The 21,357-nt window shown below is 44.4% G+C and overlaps 2 protein-coding genes across 3 annotated transcripts; both read right to left on the bottom strand.

Annotated features, from left to right (window-relative positions):
* Nucleotides 1-845: 845 nt before the first annotated feature.
* On the bottom strand, nt 846-11,935 carry phf2 (PHD finger protein 2). 2 transcript variants are annotated; one of them, XM_037251208.1, is made up of 22 exons: nt 11,790-11,935; nt 10,599-10,684; nt 10,189-10,303; nt 8,713-8,873; nt 7,926-8,067; nt 7,640-7,826; nt 7,341-7,503; nt 6,743-6,830; nt 6,554-6,660; nt 6,142-6,233; nt 5,971-6,060; nt 5,458-5,796; nt 5,181-5,300; nt 4,902-5,011; nt 4,539-4,717; nt 4,388-4,458; nt 2,976-3,154; nt 2,398-2,741; nt 2,020-2,115; nt 1,829-1,938; nt 1,460-1,742; nt 846-1,179 (listed from the first exon to the last, which is right to left on the bottom strand). In XM_037251208.1, the coding sequence occupies exons 1-22, from the start codon at nt 11,885-11,887 to the stop codon at nt 1,091-1,093; spliced, it is 3,249 nt and encodes a 1,082-aa protein (XP_037107103.1). In that variant the 5' UTR covers nt 11,888-11,935; the 3' UTR covers nt 846-1,090. The 2 variants fall into 2 exon arrangements, with proteins under 2 accessions (XP_037107103.1, XP_037107104.1); XM_037251209.1 differs by having other exon boundaries at nt 4,388-4,455.
* Nucleotides 11,936-14,246: 2,311 nt separating this feature from the next.
* Nucleotides 14,247-19,842, bottom strand: barx1 (BARX homeobox 1). The gene is made up of 4 exons (XM_037251219.1): nt 19,450-19,842; nt 18,446-18,731; nt 15,732-15,816; nt 14,247-14,612 (listed from the first exon to the last, which is right to left on the bottom strand). Exons 1-4 carry the CDS (start codon nt 19,658-19,660, stop codon nt 14,451-14,453), a joined length of 744 nt encoding a protein of 247 aa, XP_037107114.1. The 5' UTR covers nt 19,661-19,842; the 3' UTR covers nt 14,247-14,450.
* Nucleotides 19,843-21,357: the final 1,515 nt, after the last annotated feature.

Below are 21,357 nucleotides of genomic sequence, written 5' to 3'. Positions count from 1 at the left end.
TATAAATACGATGAAATCAAATGATACGACAGGCATAAAAACAAATCTAAACCACATCAAATAAAACTCACCATTCCGTTGAATTATTGGGAGCACCGAGCTTGTTTCTCAGAAACGAGCCGCCGGTGCCATCTAGGCGTAATCGGAAACAATGACACCCGAAGTGGTTAAGGTTTGTCTTTGAATGCACGATGCTTGCTCTCCATGTGCCCAAGCACTTTGGAAGGCTTCATTGCCATTTCATTGCCTCGTTAGCTCGCCTGTCATGTGGCATGTGCCGAGTGCGCTTGGCGCGTCAGAGTCACCTGTGGCGATAAATCCATATTTTAAGTAGGACTCCAGAAATGTTCATTCGAATGCAGCTTTCCTTTTCTTAGAAGTGGTAGCCTCTTCTTCTTCAGTCTCCTTATTGGGCTTTTCCCCCCAAATTTCTGTTTCTTGCTCATTTTTGCTTGCCTCGCGGGCTCGACTGGGGTGACATGTCATGTGACCGGGACGAGCGTCTTGACCAGAATGAATTGGTCGTCGATAAAAATATATATATACGTATATATTATTATTATTTTTAATTTTTCCTGTGCGGCTTGGCGGCCCGGTACCAAGTGACCCACGGACCGGTACCCCTGCTCTATAGTATCTCAACCTTTTAATATTTCTATCGAGTCAATACTAAATAAAAAAACATTGCCTCTGAAAATGCTTTGAATACTTACCTATTAACAAATAAGCGATTGCTCAAACGAATCTGTGACGATAACCTAAGAAGTCTTTCTGGAAGGAACAAATGAGCTCATTTAGCGCTCTCTCAATTTCTGTTTGTGTTTTAGAAACCTGATAATTGATGCAGTAAAGTGAGACATGGTTTATTAAAAATATTTATAGCAGGCTATGTACACTTCAATATCTCAAAGTTATAAAGTATAAGGACAGGCAGAAACGTGTGTATATATGTATGTGATGTTGGTCTTGGAGTGTGAAAAATGTATCATTTCTTATTTCCCATCTTAGCTTTTTTTCCTCGCTGTCAACTTTCAGGAACAAAAAAAAGTGGGACTCAGTTCATGACTTTCCAATCCTAGTTTGCGGTATGCTACAAGAGGAGCTGTCCATTTCGATGGATCTTTAAAATCTTCCCAAGTCTCTGTTTTGCTGTTGCCATGCCTTTCTTTAGCCGCTTGGCTGTAAAGGGAAGAAAAGACAATCAGTTTGTGTGCCTCGATAAAGTATCTATCGATGTCCATGTCTTCAAACATCAGAGAACTCAAGATAAAACACCCGACGTTTGAAAACGATTGGAAGAAATCTCTAGAAGGAGTCCTTTAACAGATGATCTCCATCCAAAAATGCTGCCCAAATCCAAACGAAAGTCAAAATGGCCGATTTCCTGTTAGGCTAGCACGTGGCTGGCTACTGAAGTCCTTCATTTTCTGCTCCCAAGGGAGACGGCTCACTTACTGACCTTTAGCATCTGCAGAAACTCCACGATCCCCTTTTGTCATGGAGTTGCTGTTGGGAGCAGACGTGGATGGTCGCCTTTGGCTGAGGAATGCCCCCGGCACCATGGGCTGCAGCACCGCTGGTAACTTGAGCGCTTCGCTGTCCAACTCGTGATGCGAAAGGTCGTCGCCTCGGAAGTCCAGCTGGCGATCCGCCGAGCCGCTATCTCCAGACATTTTTAGAGGGGACTCCTCTAACAGCGTTGTCTTCTTTTTGACTTTCTTCTTGATTTTTTGTTGTTCCTCCTATTGGCAGTGTTTAAGCCATGACTTGACACTTGACACAGGCATTTGGAACACCATGAATTAGCCGCCCCAACGAATTTACAGACCTGATGCGAAAGCTTTGCCGCAGCAGCGGCCAAGCCCGTTTCTACGGAGGCCACGCGCGCTCCTTCTCTCGCAGGCCTTTCCTGTCGAGGAACTGAGGGCCCTACGCGAGCTGGGAGGAGATTGAAATCAAGACTTCGCTCCCAAAGACATAGAATGTGAATGGAATGTTACGGCGCGACAGAATCCAGACCGGTGGGGCTGTATGGAACGTCGTCGTTATTTTTCCGTTTCTTCGATCTGGATTTGAAAATGGGATTGTCCTCCTCAGACTCAAATGACGGATAAACTATGGAAGATGCAACATTCTACATTGGAATCGTTCGACACAACATTCAAGCAATAACGTGAACATTTCTTTCTGCTTCACGGTGGGATTGAAACAAAGAGAGCGAGCGCAGCGGCTCTATTCTAGGTTGAAATCAGCTTCATCATTGCTTGTTAGAACTGATAGGAGATTGTTTGTTTCTTTGAGAAGGAACCCAAAAAAGATAGGCCACCCGTGTCCATTTTCATCATCAGCATACGTAGAATGAAATTGAAACACCCGTATTTTGATTTGGAGCCTTACCATAATCGGAGTCTTTAAAGCACGCGTCCATGTGGTCCTGGTCATCATAATCAAGAGCCTCAAAACTGCAGTTCTTCTGGGGTTTCTTCAAGTGGTTAGTGGATTGCTTGCGGTTGCTGCCGTGACCAATGCCTCCTCCTCCTCCTCCTCTACTGACCTTCTTATTAGTCAGTGAACTGTGCATTTGCCAAATGTTCTTTGACTGACGATTGCTTCTTAACTGATTGGTGTTCCATTGCTGCTGCTGCTGCTGCTGCTGCTGCAAGTTGTCCGATGATGACAGGTTGGCCATAGACAGCATGCCCTGAATGGCCTCCTGTGTGCTGGGAGATGCAGGTGGCTGACTGTAAACCAGCCAATAGAAAAATACAGGACAAGCCATTACAAAAGGTCGCAGCACTGGTCACCAAACAAAGATTTTGGATTCTAGGACATGACATCACGGTAATCAGTTCGATAAGATTTGAAATCCATAGTTTTATTAGAGACGTGTGCTTGATCAATCGACTATTTGCGAAGCGTGCTGCGCCAACAAGCACTGAGAAGAAGACCAACCAAATCAACTGAGGTCTGCCTACCTGTTGGTGCTGTAGTCAATTCCACCCACTTGTTTGCTGGCTTGCAGCAAGTCAAGAATACCTGCCGCACTGCCACTTTTTTGACTTGTATTTGTGTTGAAATTGCAACATTTACCCTCCGGCTTGGTGTCTGTGTCAAAATGTCGACTTTCTTCATCTGAAGAATCAGCAATCTGATTCTAAAAAAAACAACAAATACCAAGGGAACAAACATTCCAATCTGTACATACAATTGAGAAAGATGCAAACCAACGTAATCGTGCGTCGGTCCTTTTACAAATTCTGTCGGTCGGGAACACTACAGCGGGAGGGAATGCACGTGGGAGGAGTGTTTCATATACGTACATTTAACAGTCATGCTTCAAAGACTGCAAATCACCCAAAAGTAACTATGGCCAGTGTACGTATCGCAGCGTCGGATCTCTTTTGCGTGAGCGTACGTCACAACAATACGACGTCAAATATGTATGTACCTTCCAAGAATATGTCTGAACTGTAGAAATGCCAAAGCTTGTTCCAATCAATCGACTAGACTAGTGTATCACAAAAGGAGAAATATGCGTCTGTTGCAAGCCGATGATACAAAGATTCAACCTAGGACTAAAAAAAGAGAGCGACGATGTCGTTCCATTTCGAAGTAGAAGCCACTGTCATGAACGATGACAACATTTGGTCGTTTGCCTCAGCGTTACGCGACGGACCTTTCTCATGTTTCTGTCATGCTGTCATGTTTTGGGAGTTGTTTTTGTCTTGTCCTGTTGGTCGTATTGTCACTTCCTGTTTTGTTTTGGTAACTAACTCTCCTCTCGTTTCAGTTGGTAGGTCCTTCCTCTGTGCGTCAGGCTACTTGACTTCCCTGATCCCAATTGTGTGCACCTGTGTGGTTGGTCCTAATTGTCTGCACCTGTGTCCTCCCCCGTCTGCGTGTGTGTGTGTATATAGCCTGCGTCTTCCCCCCTTGTCTTGCGCCAGTGCGTCTTGAACACTAGCGATCGCGTGAGTAACAGACATCCCCTAAGAGAACCTAGTTTAGAAGAGCCCTTTTTTGTCAAGCCTGAGCTGTGTGTTTTTCACTTATGTTTTTTGCCACCGTGTTTCCCTCGTTTTGAGGCGCTTTTGTTTTGTGCTGTCTCCAGCCTTGTTGTCCCTCCTTTTGAGGCGCTTTTTGTTTTTGCTGTCTCCAGCCTTGTTGTCGCTCCTTTTGAGGCGCTTTTTGTTTTGGTGCTGTCTTCAGCCTGTTAGAATAAACACCTTTTGTTGGCACTCTGCATCCGAGTCCTCTCCCTGCTCCAAGTCTGACCGTTTCAAGGTCTCTCTCTTTAATTCTTCCGGGATCAAATTTCCAGAGCAATGCAAATGACAAAAACGACAGGCTCTGATGATGGATGGATGACAAGTCGTAAACTCCATACCTTTGACACCAAGGGCTTGCTCTTTGGGTGATGGCTTGGTCGAACCGGCTGTCTGATTTGGGAAAGAACTGCCAAACCAAAGGAAGGATTCCAAACACTGTCATAGTCACATATATATACTCTGCTGTACGTATGACATGACATTACTCACCGGCAAATTCTTTCTTTGTGGTGTTCCTTTTCCGTCGAATGGGGAATTCGTCAATCTTCAGTTCTCCCTCGTCCGAGACGTACTCGTACTCATCTCTCACCGGCTTGCGTTGGTCCTCTTTGAGCTCTCGTATTGTCCCGACAACACTTGCGTCAATGTGATTTTTCATTGGCTTTGTGCTAAATGGGAAAGGGCAGGATAAAGGGGAAGTGCTTAGGCAGGCACTTACTCGCTTCAATTGGCTTCAACTCTTCCCCGACGCATTCAAGACCCCATTAAAACGACATTTCGACGCCTTGGATTTAGCCGTGCTGGCCCGTCGGGCTGCGGTTTGTGCTCTCTGTCCTGCCATTCTGTACATACCCCAGGATTTTCTTGCGAGCCAGTGCCAAAGCGGCTTTATTGCCTAAAACTGAGGTCCTGTCAAATTTGCAGTCCTCTTCCATCTTTAACAGGGAGTCTGGTTTACTATTCTGTGGGGGGGGGGGGGGCAAAAAGAGACAAATGCTTATGTGACATCATAAGCACAAACAATTCATGTCGACCCAAATCATATTTTGCTCGGCCAGCAAATAAGGACGTCGGACTCCAATTTGGACATTTGGAGTCATGCAAAGTTCAATCGTTTTTTAAAGGTCTCACCTTGTACTTCCATTTTGCTTCAGTCCTGTTTTTATTCTGCCCTCTAGTTTTGTTGAACTTTTCCACCATTTTTTGCTTCAATGTTTCCTTTTCTGAGATTGGCACCATTTTCTTCACAACCTGCAAAAAAAGAAGATAGGACAATGTGTGTGTGCGTGTGTGTGTGCGTGCGTGCGTGCGTGCAAGTGATCCATATATACAGTGATGGATCACTGTATATATATATATATATATATCGATCGTGTTAAACTCAAAAGTCATCTGCCAATGTGCTTACCTTTGCTTTTGTTGGCTGGTCCAGGTTTAAGATATCCTTGGCATGGGACTCAAGAGCTTCAAAACTGGAGGCTTTCGGTGGAGCGGGTGAGTCGTGTAAAAGTGTGATTTTCTTCTTCTCTCCCTCTTTGGCCTTGAGCATTTTCTGAGATTTTGGAGCCTTGCTCATCTTTGGGGCTTTGCTTGGTGGTCTATGCGCTTTCGGGGAGTTGCTTTTGTTTTTGACTGTCTCAAAGCTCGGCGAAGGAACCTCAGCTGGTGAAAGAGGATCTTCAAGATCCGAGTGGGGTGATGGAGGACTCTCCGATGGCAACTCGCTCTTAACTGCTTTCGTGGCATTCTAAACGCAGAAAGCGAGCAACGACTAAGTTATCGTTTGATAAATCTGGACAATTGCCTTTTATTTCTTTTTTTGCATTCCGAAATAGCCATTGAAAGCTCAGGTCCACTGTATTTGATGAAATCATCGTAATGCGTGCGTGCGTAATATTTGGACCAAATGCAATACAGGTACCTCTGAGAGTCTTATCTCTCTGGCAAGGTCTTTAATGAGCTGTGAAGGTTTCATGTTTTCTGGAAGTTCATCTTCATGTTCTAAAAGGGCCTTACGAGAGCGAGAGAGAGAAAAATAACATGTTTTTCTAATAGATCATGACAACACATATCCATCACTTTGAATCCGTACCTGCTTTTTGGTCCATGCTCTGAAGGCTCCATTGATGATTTTGGCACCATGGATCAGATATGGAGCTGGCTGCCCATTTGCTTTATGCAGACCTGCGTAAACGGGTATCGACAGTCATTATTACTGATAAAAAGAATGAAGCAAAGCAAACCAAAATAGTACATCGATTGGGTGGTCATATTTAACTCCTGCTTCCAAGCTCAGACAACTCTTTTGAAGTATGATGCGTGAATAAATGGATCTCCCCGGTCAGCAGAAGGTACACATTGCTACGGATTTTCAGGCTATTTTTCCGACGGCGGCTCCGATCTCTGCTTCCGTTGCTTTTTTTGGCGAGGTGTATGATGTCAATTCGGGCTGCCCCCATACAAAACATTTCCAAACAAAATGTGGCTTGAAACTAAGCGTTCACCTTTGAATCGTTCAAGAAGATGACGTCCCACGTACCAGCATGCTGTTTCAAAGTTGGGAAACGGTGTGAGGGTTTTCACCTTTAGTCTCTTCTCAATTTCATTTGCTCTAAGGAAAATCAATGGTTTGAGTGACAGTGCAAAGAAAAACGCAAGGTTCATTTTGTGTTTGATCAAAGTGGTGTTCAGACCTCATCTGCATCTCCACGCTCAGGTTGTGGACAAAATGGCCAGAGAATGCCAAGCAGTCCACCGGAGTCAGAATTGCATTGATCCAACCTGAACAAATGCACACCGTTATCAATATCAAATTTAACAACCGTGTATGAGATCACAGATTAATAAGAATACCACACACCCAGACAACTACCCAAATCAGATTATGACTTCATAGAAATGAAGAATTCTCCGTGTGTGTGTGTGTGTGTGTGTGTGTGTGTGTGTGTGGTGTGTGTGTGTGTGTGTGTGTGTGTGTGTGTGTGTGTGTGTGTGTGTGTGTGTGTGTGTGTGTGTGTGTGTGTGTGTGTGTGTGTGTGTGTGTGTGTGTGTCTCTTAAAAAAAGTGAAATGACTTATTCTTATTGCATTACATTTAATCAAACAAAATACTTGTTCTATTAAATGTGTTTGGGCAATTCTTATTTTTGTCCCGTGCCCTTTTATGAAATAAAACCCAATGAGAATATTTTATATTGTCAATAGAAAAAAGATGAGCAGTTTCACGTCCTCAAAATAGTCAGTCAGTGGTATGTTTGAAATAAGATTGTCACAGGTAGTTTGGCAGTTGAACCTGATGGAATGAACAAAGTCTGTCCTTGCTTCAGACAGCATTTGTAACACTTGTCCACTTGGTCAGCAAAGAACATTTCGCTGCGGATGGACGACGACCTCCAGCGCTCGTACAGAGAAAGGTTGGCAGAGGTGGGCTTGATGAGAAAGAAAATCTTTTCTCCCTGGAAATACGTACATGACATCCATTTTCAAATTCCTTCTTTGGCATGCACAAACGTGGTCAATAAAGCTGATTCTGATTTCTTGTTTTTGGAAAGAAAAGGTGTACAGAACACAGGTTAGGAAAGGAGGCCGTACCCTTAGTACGTGATACCAGACAGAGGCGCCGCCGCACTCGATGTGGAAATCTGTGTAGCTGTCTTTAACGCATATCAGACAGTATTTAGTGACTTTAGGCTTTCCAAGCAGGGCATCTGCAGGCCAGTAGTTTTCAACCCAAGACAAATTGTGGACAATTTGGGGACCCTCCACAATATTACTCATCCTGTTCCAAAGAAAAAGTACAAAATGAATTTGTACGCCATAGATACTGTCACACGGTCAAAATGACACAATATTTGGAAGTTCTTCACCGAGCGTGTACCTTGAGTCAGAGAACTCCAGATTGATTATATTTAATACTTTCTTTCGGTTTGTGCTGTAATAATAATCGACAAATTCTTTAAGCTTCATCTTGCTATCAGTCTGTTTAGTGACATCAACGACGTCAACTGCGACGTCAGGACCTGAGATGTAAAAAAATAAATAAACATGGCAAAATTACACATGTTCATGAAAAAAGAATAGCCACCCATCCATCCATCCATCCATCCATCCATCCATCCATCCATCCATCCATCCACCCATCCACCCACCCATCCATCCATCCATCCACCCATCCATCCATCGTTTGTATCCGGGATCTCCTTCTTTCTGTCACAACCCGCAGATCGCGGAACGTAGATGGAGCGCTAAATGGAGCTTTCCTTTTCGACTCGGCTTCCGACTCGCACCCTCCTTTCTAGTCGTAACCTTTCTGGCCGCTTCGCACACCAGCTCGGGTTCCTTCCATGCCAGAGAGTTGACATTCCGTGTCATCGCAATCAGACCGACAACATCAAATCTGGAGATTCTTGGCGAGCAGTACGCAAGTCGCTGACCAGGCCTTGACCAACTCGAACTGAACAGTGGTTTGGCGAGCCTGTTTACAGTGCGCTCCGTAATTAATATTGGACAATTTCCCAGGGCGCAGCACAACATCTCTCACAGCACACCAGTGTGTCACGACACGGCGGTTGGGAAACATTGCTTGACAGGATGACAAAACAATATGCGGCGGACATTACCGCGAGAAAAATATAAATCAAGGTCGTCGGTCGTTTTGTCCTTACCGACGTAATTTTCCACATCGCTGATGTAAAAGGTGGGAGGCGGCATGGTCATGCCCAAACCATCTTTTTTGGGAACCAGGATGGGTTCCTCAAAACCGTTCTCCTCCAGGTAATCCATGGTCAGTTGAGTGCCACTTAGTTTAACAACAATATCCTCAGCACTGGAAACAACACATAAAAGCCCAGTGAAAAATACCTTTCAATGATATTGTAATGCAAATCACAAAACTACGCAAGCAGCATATCAAACGAGTCTTGTATTGTGATCATACAAATAAGCAACATTATTCAATGCTTTTCTTTTTCTGACGTTATAACTTGACCAGCTCAAGCGGTGACTCGACATCATCTTTAGTAGATGTATCTGGAGATGGAAAAGCCTGGACTCATTTCCCCAAAATACGATATAGTACGTACGTTTAGTACTTCACTCTGGTCAAAAGTCAAAGTCAGCTTTATTGTCAATCCCTTCATATGTCAAGACACACAAAGAAACCGAAATTCCGTTTCCTCCATCCCACGGTGACGAGACATACAAGTAGGCGACACAAAACAAAAAGGCACAAATAATAAATAAAATAAAATGAGCGATGAATCAATAACAGACCAATAACCCATTAAATAAGTGTGAGTCACTTTGGGGACGCAGTTGCTTCACACACACACACACACACACACACACACCAGACAGTCTGAGGTTGCATTTAATATGTCATGTGAATGCTTACACACGCCCACAAAAATCAGATTCCGCCCAAAAATCCGAGCATTACAACTTGCAATGTGAAGCTAACCCTAAGTCCCTAATTGAATAGATGGTCTATATGGCACATTCTGTACATCTCTGTATGGAACAACGTTCCATCCCTAAAACTCTAAATGTCAATACATGTACAGTTGCATCCGTCGTAATGGCTCTGTCACGTGGCTGAGGAATTGCCACCACATTTGATTCCTCATCATCATATGACGACGAGTCTTAAGCAGAAGCCAGGGAAGACTAGTGGAAAAGCAGTCACGTCAAATGAGTTTGATGCCCGCCCGCCCGCGGCGTGTGCTACTAGCTGTCTGATAATTGACAATTTGAAGATTACATTGTCACGTCTCGTCCCCGGTTGCTGTATTGTGTCTTTATGTTACCATGGTTTGTGTTGGCGTCGCCCCTCCCCTCCCCTCCCCTCCTGTGTTACCTCAATCAACGTAACCGCAGTCACCTGCCTCTTGTTACCTGTCGTGTATTTCAGTCCTGTCTGCCCCTCACTCCCGGTCGGATCATTGTGTTCTTGTCGTCGTAATGTCTTCACGTCCTTTGTGTCACGTCCCTGTCGGTTAGTCCTCTAGTTATTTTGTTAAGTCATGTGGAGTCTGTTAGTTTGTTTTGCTGAATGAACCAAGCTGGTCCAAGCTGCACTTGGTCGCCCTGCTCCATCCGTTCCGTGACATACATTTGAAAAAGTGTCAAACACGCTTGCTTACCTTGGAAATGTTCTGCTACGGAGCTCCTTTATGAAAACTTGACTTCCATTCTGTACAGCTCGGACATCTGTGCTTTGCCAAGGGTCCTGTTTGTTCCAATGCCTTTTCCTTTTTACTTAAGACAACAACAACAACAACAACAACAAAAAAAGCAATGACATCAATGACCGTAAGTACTTTTCCCTAACTCAAATGAGCTACTTGCTGCATGACATAAACAATAAAATCTTCCATGAGGCTAAAATGATCTCACCGATAAGATGAAATAAATTGATGGGTAACAAACAAATCATGTAGGTGTTTCACGGGGCAGACATTGATTAGATGTATCATTCCATTCCATCTCACTTTTTAAATACTTCATCCACTTTTGACATATGATGTATTTTTCCCCAAAATATTCTACATACATGTGGATTTGCCATGGGTCTTCTCGCAGTTTGGACAATGGTATATGTCAATGTCTGGGGCATCATCTTCATCCACACCGACGCAACTGAAACAAATGCAAATAGTTCACTTCAAAAGTACATTACGGGATGTCGTATTTATTTGGGGCAAGCTTTCAATGGTCAAACTTTATATCTTCAAGCTGTCGATGAAACACTCAATGTTTCAAAACCATTGGATCAAATGTCTAGGAGTTTGCTCAAATAGGACCTCTACATGAGACCAAAATCGCTGTCCAATTCCAAAATAAAGTCAAAATGGTGCACTTCCTGTGCGATTGGCTCCAAAAAACTCGGTAGGTATTGGGCTCTTCCTTCCATACGTATGCATGCCTGCCTGCCTGCCTGCCTGCCTGCCAATTTTCGTAGCTCTGGGTGGAACGTACAACCTCGAATGCTTGCTTAAGTAGGGATTTTCGAAAGCAACTGTCTCGGCCCTGTTGTCAAAAATATTGTTTTTCCGTTGTCGTCACCGCTAGAAATCCACTCTCGCTTTAAGGCTATTCGGAACTCGGACAGTGGTCATAATCGTTTTCGGGACCCAAAAAAAAAGAACGAAATCACGTACTGAAAGCCTCCATTCCTGGAGGGATGTCGCAAACGCGAGACAAAACACACCGTAATGCATAGACACCAAATAAAAGCGCGATCGAGGCTGCCTTTTCTCAAATCACTGGGCGAGAAGCTCCATTCTTGGAGAGATTTCGCAAACGTTGCACTAATATTGTATACACAAAATAACAGCGAGAGAGAATATCGACCAAGTCTCTCTCTCACTCACGGTGCCGTCCGTTCGTTCGTTCGTTCGTCCGTCCGTCCGTCCCCTCTCATCGCGCATGTCATATCGCATTTAAACTCCGAGGAATGGCGAAGCCCACGAAAAGATCGTTCAAGCACATCCATGTTTTGGAAGGATATGTTGTGAGTTATTCACCAAATTTCCCAACCGAGCTCAATGACTCCCTCCCTCCGCCTTCTTCGAGCGGCCTCTCTTCAGATGTAGATGAGCGACCGAGTCACAAAGCTGTCAAGCACGCTGAGGGAAGGAGGGAGGGACGGACGGACGGACGAACGGACGGCTCGCCGTTTTTATTTAGCCTCCCCAAATGCAAACACTCGCTAAAATGCACCACATCAAATCAAGTACTTTACCTGCCGTGAAACCAGTCTTTGCAAGCATCGCACTCAATCATAAATTGGGTCACGTCGTAAGGTAATCTGCAGATGCAATAGACGGGTACAGTCGCCATGTTCGATTCACGGCCACGGCGTGTGCGCGCCCTCCCCGCGCGCGCGCGCGCGGGAGGGGGGAAGGGGCCGGCGCGTGCGCGCGCGCGCGGGCGGGATGTCTGCTCTCACGAGACAAACGAATTGAAAAATAGATCTCCCTTCACACAATGTAAAACCCCCCAAATCCGCTCAGATATAGAGTAACAATTTGCATCCCCTTTAATTGGGTAAGATTAAACATCTTGTTTGGAGACTAACCTGGCTGGCAAGAGCCATATTCACAATGGAAGAACTCCTTATTTCTGTGCTTACCTCTTTGTTGTGACACAGCTACCACAATTACGTAGCTAGCACCTGAAGGCAACGTCCACAACCAATGTTACACAGCGTAGCCGCTGGTTGATTTCTTTTTTTCTTTGTGCTTGTTGAGGCGGAAGAAGAATGAAATGTAGCTTTCGAAGCAACGTTCAAGTCTATCAAACAAGCTAGCTATACTGAAAACCAAACACCAAACGATCGGCTATGTCTCCGCAAATGTCTTTATTGGGTTCACAAGCATGTACAACTCCGCCAAGTTGTTGAACAAATCAATTCAGCCTGGTGTTTGAACACAGAATGAGCCAAATTGCACATTGATCGTTTTCCAATCACGCTAGCGTGCTTTGTTCTATTGACCTAGCGGCCGACAGACACAGACTAATTACATGGACGTCCATATGTACTGTGTATATATATATATCATATGATCTATCATTTCTGATACATATTCTGTCGGTGTCATGACGTCGGTGTGTGCTGCGGGTTTCTGTCACATGCCTGAGTAGCTGTGTCAATCAGGCATGTAAATAGGTTAGTATATTGAATGTTTCAGAAAGTGACATTTTTACCTTAGCTGACATTCAACGATACAGCCAGCTTTTTCGACTGTCTCTTGTGAGTGGATTGAAGTGTCAACCAAGCCTTTAGGTGCCAACACGCACCAAATTGACTGGCGATGTGTAAACCTTTATTAAGAGGGGGAGAGGGCCTCACTGCTTCCGTCCGCATACAAACACCGTCAACACGCACGAGACAAGTCAATGGGTACTTGACCCGGTTGGGGATGATTACAGGGACAGTGGAAAATCCACTTCCGTCCTTCTTTTTAGAAAAGCTCTCGTTTTTCACCTCTATGGCATGCACGCGGGCGGCGACAGGCAGCCAGATCATCAGAACATGGAGAAACACAGTTCTGAAGTTCAGTCCGGCTTGTTTCTATACAAACTTTGAGAGTGGGTGCCTTCAAAGCATGGGATAATATACATATCCATTGTACTTTGATGATGTCAAATTTCATTTTTTCATCCAATTATTTCCCGTTTCGTATTGCCATTTAATTGCTGTCCATCGGTACAAATTTGAATGTCACGACAGCCAGCGCCAGCCATTTTCAAATAACCTTGTTGAATTCAAAGGTGACCATTTATTAAAGAGTTGGTCAAACTTGTGGTGCATCAGATATTTTGTTTTGATCGGATCTCCAGAAAAAGCGATACTTTTCCCCGGGTACTCCCGCACGGATTACAAAATATGCTTCTCAGGTCAAGTGAATTGTCCTCATCTAAATGTCTAATTAGGAATGTTTGTTTGCACGTAGCATGTCTCGCCTCCCATCTTACCTGGAGTCAGCTCGGATAAATACTACATACTCCGGCTCACCAGCGACCCTCTATCTATAAAATAGCCCTCTATAAAACCTATACGTATATTTCACAATGAGAAGCGTTGCGTTGGCAATTGCGTTGCGCGCGCGCGCACACACACACGCACACATTGAAACAAAACATGCAATAGGTATTTCACCTGCGAAAAAAAATCGACTGTAGTGCCATGCCACAAACAGCTGGTTTTATGGAATGTGGCAACCTTTGCAGGGCAGTCACAATGTATTAAATGTGTCGGTTATGTGCGGCGACTCTGGCGCCATTCCAAAGACATGCACGATAGGTGAATTGACCACTCTATATATGTATATATATTGCCCTCAGTTGCGCTTGTGACCGTTTGTTTGTCTGTCTATGTGTGACCTGCAATAGGCCGGCAACCTGTTCTGCCCAAATTGAGCTGCGAATAGCCCGCCCGCCGCAGGATCATTGGCTGCAGATCACGGATGAATGGACATAGACATTTTACAACTCCAAATGCTGTTTGACATTTCCCCCTGAAAAACAAGAGGCTATGCGGTGAAGAAACGTCTTGTTCCCAAGTCAAGTCAAGATGGCCAGTTAAGCGCAACGCTCGTAGGCTACTTGCCAAGGTTCTTGACAAGGGTCTCGGCGGGCACAATTTGATACATTTGTCACCCTAACCTTGGGCGGCGGCCTTTTTTTCTTTCCCCCACGGCTCTCCGGTCCATGAGCCGGAGCGATGATTATAATATAGGCCTCCACTTTCTTGGAAGATGTTTGTTTGAAAAGAATTCCTGCTCGATGAGGACCGCTGTTCATACCGCACCGTTCAAATTCTGACTTTAGTATACTATGTATGTATGTATGTATGTATGTGTGTCACAGGGCTGAAATGAATCAGTCCGTCCATTCCTTCCTATTTAGTGTTCGTGAAATGAGAGCTGGAGCCTTCAAAATGGCCTTGGGTGGCAGAATTGGATCTTTTTTGCTCCGAGAGTTGCTGACTGCTCGGGATGGAATGCTTCTTTGGACGGCCTTTTGGTTTGGTGGGTGACTCCAGACCCCCCCCCTGCAGCACCTGAAATTCCAAAATGAGCGGGAAAATGCGGTTAGAAGCCACAAGCACATTGTACATTACAATTTGAAGACATTGATAAATGTGACACTTTCATCACATTTTCTCTTGAATGAGATATTTGAAACCTGTCCAATATTTTCTCATTCAAATTAGTTGCAGTCCCAATTCAAATGAAAAGTGTAAATATTCATGGGACTCACCTGTGACCTTCCAAAGACAGTTGGCCACTTTTACATTACGTCTGTCAGAGTAACATACTAATAAACATATAGTCTGCTAGCCGACCATGCCCAACAGCATTACATCAACGCATCGTCATCGTCATTCTAAACCCTTCTCCCCCTTTTGTTATCAGTTGAGAGTTGTGCCTCTCTGACTGACTAGGCTTGAAAAAGGGGGAAGGGGACTGACACTTTGCACTTTTTAAGGTTGTCCATTTTTTTGCAGTTGCTTTGGTTTTGCATTTTGATATTTCATTGGATATTAAAGACCCTCGCCGTCTCCCGATCCTGCAATACAACAAAACAACGAGAAACCCGTCAGACAAAAGCTGAAAAAGAAACGGCCGAGCAAGAGAGACGACAATCCGCCATGGATTGGGGTAACGTAAACATTATTGGATAAGAAGACCATAAATACTAAAAATGCAACCTGGCGCATCGAATGATAAAGAAGACAAGTCACAGCGCTCAGCTGACAACCTGTGAGGAAGAAGGAGGCACCCAAAGCTGTCAGGTAAATACAAATGTTACCTTATGGTCTTTAAAAAGAAGAAAAGAGTTTATTCTGGACGAAAATGGTCAACTTTTTGCTTTATTGTCTTGCTATTTTCTAATAAGATAATATATAAAACAGCATCATTCCTCACCATATACCTCTGTTTTTTTTGTGCGTGCATTAAAATGAGTTAAAGATAAAAAATGACAAAGTGGCATCATGCGATATTTTCAGTCGTCTAGCCCTGAAAAGAAAAGTTTGGACACCACCTGGCACCGGTCCACGGTAATAGCATTCATTTCTAACAACAAATGTCCAGTACATATAGGCATATCTACGGTGATTGTTCATGAATGATGACGTAATCACATGAATGGCTGTTAGCTATGCCTTCAAACTTACAATTTTCTTCCATTTCATTCTTCTGTTCTGGTACCATGTTTTGACTTGGAGTTGACTGAGACCCAGCGACTCGGCGAGGTCTAATCTGTAACCAACGAGTGGAAACATTTCAATACAATGACAATTTTGCATTCACGTAAGAGTTCAACAGTTAAGTGTGATGCAGGTGAGGGTAGGCATATACATATATATACATACATAGACACACACACACACACACACACACACACACACCATATTTTATTTGATGCTATTGTATGATTTGGGCATATTGTCTCATATATAGAAATTAAACATGACGACACCTGCGCCTTATAGTCCAGTTAGGGTTAGGGCTTATATTTTATTGTCCCCTAATTTTAGTTGGTGCACTTTTGTCCACGTGGATTCACTTTCAGGGCATTATTTCCGGGAGTACTACCACGGCTAAGTACGTTTTGTATTTAATTAGTGTTATTTTGTGGTGTGGAATTTATTTCCAGCTCATTATTTGTCTTTGAAATGTAAGAAGCGCCACGTATGGACCACGTAAGGCGGTGCCACCGCAAGCTTTTGCTCCCTCTACTGTACTTTGGTTGTCTTTTGTGCTTTTATGTATCGTTGCTTCGGAACCCGACGGCTTCATTTCGCGACTCACTTCTTCTGGAACTAATTAGTGTCCAGATCCAGGGCTGTACTGGATTTGTGTACATTAGGGTTGTCACTTTAACACATTAATTAGATCGATTAATTAGCATGCTAATTAACAGACTATGAAAATGAACACAATTAATGGCGCACGCATTTGAAATTTGGCCCAGTGAATGACACATAGGCTGCAAGGCCGCAGTGGTACGTGCCTTGCTTCCAGCGCCGCTAGTCATGAGCAAATGTTTTGTTCGACTTCTCCCTGCCCCCCCCCCCCCCCCTTGAATTAAATACCACTTACCTCAATAAACACTCTGTTGCATTGGTCTAGGACATTCTCACAAACACAGTTTAATTACGATATGACTTGGTAGATGTTGTTTGATATTATCCAGCAGAGTGCAGCATTAAGGAGCAAAAATAAGGCAACAATTCAATAATCAACACAGCTATTTCCGCTGTGATGCAAGTCAAACTATACCATTTGTTTTTAGGAAACAAAATAAAAGAAATAAGGCTAAACACCTTTTTAGCAACTATCATGCGCACAACAAACAACTTGTCCTCTTGGAACATAAAATAAAGGGAGAAGATTTCATCTTAAGTTGTAAAGTATCATGGGAAACGTCATTCCACCCAGTCACATGTTTTGGTTGTTGTTGTTTTTTTGCCCAAGTCACATTTTCAGTGCGTTCCCATTTTGAAGCTGCAACTACAGTATAAGAGTGTTCCGTTTGCTTGTACACCAAGTAGTAGACAAAGTGGATCTTAGAAAACAAAACAAAAATCCATTTAATATTTGATTTCACTGTTTTGTAATACATTTTGCAATAACGCACCTGGCCTAATTGATTTGCTGATGTGCTTGACCTTTTTCCTTTTGAATTTCATTTATCCAGCACACTACACGGATAAAAATGGGGATTTCAAATATTCAAAACCTTTATTTGGGGACATTTTCTATTATTAATCTTAATTAATCTATTTCATGACAGATCATGCAACTAGATTTTTTGTAATCACCTTACAGCAGTATATACGTATAATACGTGTGTGTGTGTGTGTGTGTGTGTGTGTGTGTGTGTGTGTGTGTGTGTGTGTGTGTGTGTGTGTGTGTGTGTGTGTGTGTGTGTGTGTGCGTGTGTGCGTGTGTGCGTGCGCGTGTGTGTGTGTGTGTGCGTGTGCGTGTGCGTGTGCGTGTGCGTGTGCGTGTGCGTGTGCGTGTGCGTGTGCGTGTGCGTGTGCGTGTGCGTGTGCGTGTGTGTGTGTGTGCACGTGTACTCTCGCTCTCTCTCTCTCTCACGCACACACGCACGCGCACACACACACACACACACACACCCCAATTTCGCACATTACATTTTACTGTGTCAAACTCATTTTTATCATGGGCTACTTTGTGGTAACAGCTTACCTCAGAGGGCCGTTATGACAGTGAGACCAAATAAAGGTTTAATGATCTCGTATTAATACATATAAATAACAAATCAAAGGATTGCGAGTTTTGAAAGAATATTTTCAATGATTGTCCAAATGACTGTAAAAAGGCGAGCTGCATTTCCTTGCGGGATGAATAAAGTTATATTTTGTCGAATGTAATCCAAAATAACATGGCAGGCCGGAGTTGGCCCCCGGGCCTTGAGTTTGACACGTGTGCTCTATATCGGTCTATTTTGTCCCAATCTGAACATGGAGTAAAAAAAATGACATTTAGAACACATTTGGAGTGATATTTACTCAAGTTAAGACGAGTCATGTTTTTTTTTAGTAATGTGTGGGTTCATTCCTCACGCCTTGAGTCACCCTTATGTGAGTAAAAGGTTGTCAAAATCTCTCCTTATAAAATGTTCTTACAACTTCTGTGTGAAAAACAAAAAGTGTAATTTTGGAGTAAATATTACTCCAAACTTTTTTCAGTGTAGAACTTACTGTGAATATTTTACTCTCTTCCAATTGTTCATTTTTCACTCTCTTCCAATTGTTCATTTTTTACTCTCCGTGTGTTCAGAGTGGGACCATATAGGCTATTAGACTATAGACTAGCCAATTCGATGATTTTTATTTTTTTCTTGGCTCTCATCACTTACCTGTCAGGAGTCGAAAGATATTTCTGCTTCTCGAAGCGTTTTTCTAGACCCATCAACTGTAGTTCAGTGAACACGGTTCGGCTTCGGCGGCCCTTCTTGCTTTTGCTGGCTCCGTCGGATTCGTGGTCCAATTTTGCCCGGAGGTGAGGATCAAGAGGCAAATGGCGTGAAGGCACGCCGACGTGCAGATCTGCGGCAGCCGCAGCCGCAGCCGCAGCCGATAGGAGCGGGCACGGCAGCGGGGCCAAGGGGAACTTCACCACGTTCGTCCGGTCAGCCTTTAACGCTTTGAGAAGAAAACGGGGAAAGATGGAGAGAAAAAAAACAAAAAATCAAGAAGGCATATGAGGAGGATTTTCATTTGCTATTTTTCCTATTTCTCATCACATTGTTTTGGTCTTACAAGGCCGACTCAAAGAAAAAGTAAATATGTCCATCGGTGCCTGTTTTTTTTTGTCATTTAAAATATAGTTTTGACATACACAATTATAAATCCAATTATTTATAGACACAACTCTCGTTAGAGCCATAACGTCCCTGAGTCATTAATACATGTACCGAGCCTACTGTAAGAGTCTTATTTATCATCGAAGAAGCTTTCCAGGTGATGAATGCAATATGGCTTACTAATAATAATATCTCCGATTAAGGAATCTAATGTATTCTTATATTACTAGGCCCCGTTTGGATTTGACCAAGGCAATTGACATAAAACGGCATCAACTCGGATACTTTCGATTGATTTACGCGTGGTTTTCGATAGAAAAAAAACAAAACCATACAGCATTTTAAAGTAATACTTTTGCATAATTTACCGTTTAGTCTGTAGACAACTTGAAGTCACGAACGTCGCGTGGGGAAAAAGGGACAAAAAGAAGTTTCCGACATGTTTGATTAAAACGCTCTTCCATCGAAATGACTCCGTGTGGGGCTTTGTCCGATCTCGAATTCAAGCGCGTAAGTGACTAACTCTAAAAAGGCCGATCGTTTCACTTTGTTCTTACCCATTTGGTGACGGAACGCACGAGTGGAGAGGAGCGCGTGTACTCCGAATTTGAGAAGCTCTCTCGTCGGCGCCGCAACTTTGCGTTCGGGATGATCGGTGAGGATCTCTTCGATCATGAAACTGCGATAGCGATGCGTCCCCTGAACTTTCCGAGGACAGTAAAGTGCCCCGAGGTCCAAAGGATGTGCTTGCTGCTGCTGCTGCTGCATGATGCATGTGGAGAGGCAGGCCACCTGTTTACAGCAGAAACTAGGCAGCTCTCATATTCCCACTGCGCTGAGCTTCCGTCCGGATGTCAACGTGTCACATCAAATTGATCGTGAGGAGTGGGGCAGAACAAAAATAGCTGAGCTGACCTGAGCTGAGCAGCAGCAGCAGGAGCAGCAGCAGGAGCAGCAACAGCAGCAGCAGCGGCGGCAGCAACAGCAGCAGCACCACCAGCAGCAGCAGCGTCCTCTTCCGTTTGAACTTGTTCGCCAAACGTACGAGTCAAATGAACGTACTCGATCATCTCACAAATCCTGCCTGCCTGCCTGCCTGCGTGATGGGAGGGACCGCCCGCCCGCCGCGATAGATGCGCGGACGGACGGACGGACCGACGGCTGGACGGAGCTTTCCATGGCTGTGCATGCGGAGATCATGAATAGGCCTATTATTCCGTTAATTGTCTATGGCACCCCCTCTTCTTGCTGTTGACTTGCTCCATTAACACTCATTTAACAAATAATAGCCGTATGGCCTATTCATTTGAAATGAATGATTGCACTCTCCAACACGTAATGACTCGATTTAAAGCATTCCTTTTTTAGCGCAATACTGCAATGTGGGTGACTGATGCTGACGTGGTAGCTACAAATGCTTGACTTTGGTCCGGGCATGCAGTGCGGCTGGCTGCGCTTCCCACTTTCCACTCAATGATTGTCAGACTGTCTCCACGTGCCATCATGACGGGGACACAAGGGATCCATCCAGGCTCCTTGCAAGAAGACGCAGCCATCCCAAACAGGATGGGGACAACAGGACAATGAGAATGGATGGCTGGACCCGGGGCTGGACTGGCAGAAGCTCGTTTTGGTACAATTTCGTTCTTTTCTCCCACTTGACCCCAAAAGACCAGCCTCTTAAATGGACAGCACTTTATATCTACATCACACGGTGCCCAAAGCGCTTTACGAATTCCCGCTGGTCCGGGCTTTGCAAAAAGTCACTCCCTTTGTATTATTTGGGTTATTACTATTAGACCAGGGACGGGCAATTCATTTTGCAAAGGGGCCACACGTGAAGCTGTCTGTCTGCCTGTCTGCCTGTCTGCCTGCCTGCCTGCCTGCCTGCCTGCCTGCCTGCCTGCCTGCCTGCCTGCCTGCCTGCCTGCCTGCCTGCCTGCCTGCCTGCCTGCCTGCCTGCCTGCCTGCCTGCCTGGCTGCCTGCCTGCCTGCCTGCCTGCCTGCCTGTCTGCCTGCCTGTCTGCCTGCCTGTCTGCCTGCCTGCGTGGCTGCCTGCCTGCCTGCCTGCCTGCCTGCCTGCCTGCCTGCCTGCCTGCCTGCCTGCCTGCCTGCCTGCCTGCCTGCCTGCCTGCCATCTGCCATCTGCCGTCTGCCGTCTGCCCAAGGCCAACCAAACACTCTGACCTCAACTTTGAGTTTGTATCTAGAAAAAAATGTTTAGACATGTTAAAAATTGGCAAAAATACATTTGAAACAAAATGACTATATTAACTAATTGTTACATTGACTACCATCTCATATTGGCCAGATTCAGTCAAGAGTCCCAAATATCATAAGTAATTTTAGACTCCCAATTTTCAAGCCTATGTTTCGTCTGCCCCCCCGAGCTGTCATTCCTCCCGCTAATCCCTCGATTTTACAGTCAAGTAAACAGTTTACATTGTGGGCAATGGGACGAAACA

The sequence above is a fragment of the Syngnathus acus genome, chromosome 5 (genome assembly GCF_901709675.1).
Source record: "Syngnathus acus chromosome 5, fSynAcu1.2, whole genome shotgun sequence".
Lineage (NCBI taxonomy): Eukaryota > Metazoa > Chordata > Actinopteri > Syngnathiformes > Syngnathidae > Syngnathus > Syngnathus acus.
This window is presented reverse-complemented; position numbering and strand designations above follow the sequence as displayed.

What these genes read in the sequence shown, in the direction of transcription:
- barx1 (XM_037251219.1), bottom strand. Translation starts at nt 19,660, where the DNA reads ATGCAGCAGCAGCAGCAGCAAGCACATCCTTTGGACCTCGGGGCACTT. An exon ending in TGCGTTCCGTCACCAAATGG is followed by an intron (nt 18,732 to 19,449) that starts GTAAGAACAAAG and finishes TTCTTCTCAAAG; the next exon opens with CGTTAAAGGCTGACCGGACG. An exon ending in GAATGAAATGGAAGAAAATT is followed by an intron (nt 14,613 to 15,731) that starts GTAAGTTTGAAG and finishes TTGGAATTTCAG; the next exon opens with GTGCTGCAGGGGGGGGGTCT.
- phf2 (XM_037251208.1), bottom strand. Translation starts at nt 11,887, where the DNA reads ATGGCGACTGTACCCGTCTATTGCATCTGCAGATTACCTTACGACGTG. An exon ending in TCTTCTTGAACGATTCAAAG is followed by an intron (nt 6,234 to 6,553) that starts GTGAACGCTTAG and finishes CCGTTTACGCAG; the next exon opens with GTCTGCATAAAGCAAATGGG. An exon ending in CGTTCCATACAGCCCCACCG is followed by an intron (nt 1,939 to 2,019) that starts GTCTGGATTCTG and finishes ATCTCCTCCCAG; the next exon opens with CTCGCGTAGGGCCCTCAGTT.